The sequence below is a fragment of the Nicotiana tomentosiformis genome, chromosome 1, assembly GCF_000390325.3.
Source record: "Nicotiana tomentosiformis chromosome 1, ASM39032v3, whole genome shotgun sequence".
NCBI classification, from domain to species: domain Eukaryota; kingdom Viridiplantae; phylum Streptophyta; class Magnoliopsida; order Solanales; family Solanaceae; genus Nicotiana; species Nicotiana tomentosiformis.
In genome coordinates, this window is record NC_090812.1 from 151,154,502 (window position 1) to 151,158,949 (window position 4,448).

Sequence of the window (4,448 nt, forward strand, 5' to 3'; positions counted from 1 at the left end):
ATATTAGGAATTGTTCGATTCTTTCTCTCTGCAACTCCTTTTGTTGGGATGAATAACGTACCGTTAGAGTGCGGAGAATTCCACGAGACTGACAAAAGTCACATAATTCGTTTGAAGAGAATATGCCAATATCTATCAAACCTTAAAAAGCTTTTATTTCACATCCACTTTCTTTTTCCACTAGTAATTTAAAAATTTTAAAAGCAGCAAAAGTTTCAGATTTTTGGTTCAAGAAATAAACCCAAGTCTTTATACTAAAGTCACTAATATATAGCAAATAGTATTTGCTTTTACAAATGAAGGTGGGTTGATTGGTCCACACACATCAGTGTGAAAATTTTGTTGTGGGTTGGTTGCTCTTGACATGGATTCCTTTGGAAAACTCCTCTTTCCATGTTTTTCAAGAAGACAAGTTTCGCAAAATTGATTGGGATGGTTGATTGATGATATCCCATGCACCATGTTATTTTCTCCCATTTATTTAAGCGCTTCAAAATTCAAGTGCCAAAATCGCATGTTCCAACACCATGATTTATCTTGCACATTAGCCTTCAAACACTTTGCATTAATTGTCTTATGATTTAGAGAAAATAATATTTTCTTGTCCATATGCATTTTAGCAATTAGAATTCGACCTGAATCTCTAAGCCAAAGATGCATATTTTCCATGTGGATGTCATATCCCTTTTCAAGAAGTTGTCCCAAACTCAAATTATTTCTTTTTAATTTTGGCACATAATAAACATCTTGAATTAAATTGTGTTCACCATTTTTAAAAGAGATCAGAATTCCCTTCGATTTAAATCTTTGAGGTATCTCCAAAGGACACATTACCTCTGACCATCTTATTGACCTTCAGAAGATTTTCTTTAGATCCACACATGTGATTGCTTGCTCCATTGTCAAAACACCACGAGCTACAATCATCTGTATCTTCTTCCTTGAGTGCCAACAACAATCCTGACTCATCTTCTTCTTTCTTGTCGTCAACAAGGTTAGCTTTCTCTTCAACATTGCTACGACATTCCGAAGGACAATGGCCAAATTTATGAGAATTATAACCCTCAATATTTTATTTGTCATACCTTTTTCCATTATTTTCTTGATAGTAGACACGCTCTCTTCCTCCTCTTTGTTCATGATCAAGACCTCTGAATGTTTGGTGGATTTTAACTTCATTGTTGAAGTTGTTACCATTACTTCTTCCTCTTTCATTAGCTCCACGGAGTCGTCCTCGTACGTTGCCATGATAGCTCTTTTCACCTCTATAATCCTTGAAGGATGCATGAGTTTTAAGAAATTGCTTCAATGACACTTCTTGTCTTCTTTTGATCTTTTCTTCGTGGGCATGTAAAGAAACCTTCAATTGCTTCACCGTCATAGAGTCTAAATCTTTTGACTCCTCATTAGCACACACCACAAAATCAAATTTAGGTGTTAAAGTGCGAATGATCTTTTCTACTACACAGACATCTTCTATGTCCTTCCCGTATCTTCTTAATTGATTTATAACAACCTTCACTTTTTAACAATAATCCGAAATGCATTCGGATTCATTCATTTTTAAAACTTCAAAATAAGCCCTTAAAGTTTAAAATTTTACCTTTCTCACTTTTTCAATACCTTGGAGAGAATTTTGTAAAATTTCCAAGCTTCTTTTGAGGTGGTAGCATCGGCCACCTTCTCAAACATGGCATCATCCAAACATTGATGGATAAGCGTGAGGGATTTTTGATCCTTCTTCCTTGTCTTTGCCAAGACATCTTTTTCATTTTGAGGTAGAGCTTCCTCATTATCGGGGTTTGCATACCCTTTGTCTACAATTTCCAACACATCCTGAGAGCTAAGAATGACTTTTATAAGTAGACACCATTTCTCATAAGTATATTTTGTGAGACAGGGGTAATCAAAAGACAACATATCATTATTCGTCGTGGCTCTGATACCAAGTTGTTGGAAAAATAATATCCCACCAAGGAATAATATTCACGATAAAGAACAATAACACAAGGGAGTAACAACGATACCAAATTTTTTAACGGGGTAAAATACAATACCCGAGCGGAGCAATACAACACCACTATAATATTATAACTTGGTAGTGTCAAAAATTACTACAATTTCGAAATAACACTCTTTATTTTAAACTCTTCATTATAGTATTACTATCACTCACTATTTATCTCACAAACAATAATATGTGGATTACCATCTCTCACTTCTCTCACTTCTCTCTCGTTTTTGTGTACTTCAAATGACAAACGAGCCTTTCTCTTGCTTCTCTCTCGTTTTTGTGTACTTCAAATGAGAAACGATCCTTCTATTTATAGGAAATGTTGTCCTTGTTTCCATCCAATCACAACCGGTTTTGGCAACTTGCAATTGCAAATTGTATTTGCAAATTGCATCTGCAATTGTGGGCGCCCACATTTGACACTTCTTTGTCCAATCACCTTTTTTTCTTTTACTTTTTGTTTCTTTTATTTTATCAGGTAGGTACCACATTTACCCCGATCAACTTCTGAGTATAGTTCATCATTACACGCTGGAGTTCTATTAGAGGTTCAAGGAAAAATAATATTCCTATGTTTTAATTTAAATGACACTTTCCTTATTAATCTGTCTATATTAGAAAATAATTTAATTTTAAATTTTTTATCTTACTCACTTTATTCTTAATGAGAACCTTTTATAACCACACAAATGTCATGAGCCATAAACTTTTAAAACCACATATTTCAAAAGCTTTCTTTGTTTTTCTTAAATTTTATGTCAAATTAAATTATCTCCTCTAAATTGAAACATAGAAAGTATTATTAAATTAAAGTTTACAGGTTGGAGCTCAATCTCGCATGCCATATATTATGGGGGAAACTTCGACCATTCCCCGAGTATTTGACCATTTTTCTCGTAAATTTATGTCTCCATCACGGTACTAGATTTGAACTTTCTACAATTCTTTTCTTCACTTGTGACAAAAAAGACACTGTTTATATTCCATGGCGTGCTTCACTAGGTATGACTTGGTTATTAATTCTACTTGACAAAAATACGCTTAACTGCTACATGGCAACTGACTTGACTTTTTAAGTCTTTCTAGGTCTTCTTCTCCCATTTTATATAAGTGATGGATTATTATAAGTAGCGGAAATAATTTCAATATCAAAATCATATATAATCTAGATAACTAGTATATATTAAATTTTACGGGTAACCTCTTGAAGTGTGAATAGAGATCGTCTATCATATGAGCCTCCAGTTCTAGAAACATCTTAATGAAATCTCCATCACCAGCACAGACACGATTCTCGAATGTTTCACGGTCTTCTACGGTGTTATCTAAATAATATCCAAAAATAGCAATTTTATGTTGACGTAATTTCTAGGACAATATGACTGAAAATCTTAGCCACCATGTATTTTCTCCCTCTAGATGGAAAATCTTATGTATTTATAGCACAATTTATAAGGGTTACAACTCTTTTATGTAACGACCCGACCAGTCATTTTGAGCTCTAGCACGTCTTTCGACGGTTTGAGGCATCCTTGAGAAGTTTCACTTTATGAATTATGACTTGCACGCGTGGTTGGTTTCGATTTTTGAGAAATTCAGAGTTGATTTGAAAGAATAGTTCTCAATTCGGAAGCTTTCAATTGGAAGAGTTGACCAAGGTTTGACTTTTGAGTAAACGATCCCTGAATCAGGATTTAAAGGTTGTAATAGGTTTGTATGATAACTTTGGACTTGGCATATGTTCGAGTTGAGTATCATATTATCTGGGAGCATTTCGACGCTTAATGTGGAAAGTTGGCATTTTGAAGGTTTTAGAATATCCTAAGTTTGATTCGAAGTGGACCTTGGTGTTATCGATGTCAGTTTGGAATTTCGAGCCTTGGAATAGGTTTGTATTGTGATTTGTGACTTGTACATAAAATTTGGCATCATTCTGAAATGTTTAAGTGTGATTCAGACGCATTCGATGGAGTTTGAATGTTTGAAAGTTAAGAGAAGGTTTTGATCGCCGATTCATAGATTTACTGTTATTCGTGGTTTCGAGCTTTGGTTAAGTTTTTATAAGGTGCTGAGACTTGATGGTGTTATTGGCTGGGGTCCCCAGGGCCTCAGGTTTGATTCGGGATGGTTTCAGACCATTTTCCTTAGTTTTGTGATTGCTGGTTTCTAGTGTCAGGGGTGTTCATCGCGATCGCAAAGAGAGGCTCGCGATTGCATAGTGCTGTTTGTGAGCTGGGTGAATTGTGTTTTGAGATCACGTTTGGTGGCTCGCGGTCGCGGTGTTTTGTCTAATGTTTCATCGAGTTCGCGTGTCAAGGGTCACAAACGCGAAGCGTTAGCATAGTGGCTTGGATTGGAGGGTAAATCTTTGCGGTCGTGTGGAATTGGTAGTAAATCATGGCCGAGGGTAAATCTCTTGGAGCATAGTGGCTTT

General features: G+C 35.5%; 1 protein-coding gene across 1 annotated transcript; it reads right to left on the minus strand.

Annotated features, from left to right (window-relative positions):
- Positions 1-799: 799 nt before the first annotated feature.
- Positions 800-1,920, minus strand: LOC138891604 (uncharacterized). Its single transcript, XM_070175193.1, has 3 exons — positions 1,624-1,920; positions 1,086-1,516; positions 800-1,016 (listed from the first exon to the last, which is right to left on the minus strand). Exons 1-3 carry the CDS (start codon positions 1,918-1,920, stop codon positions 800-802), a joined length of 945 nt encoding a protein of 314 aa, XP_070031294.1.
- Positions 1,921-4,448: the final 2,528 nt, after the last annotated feature.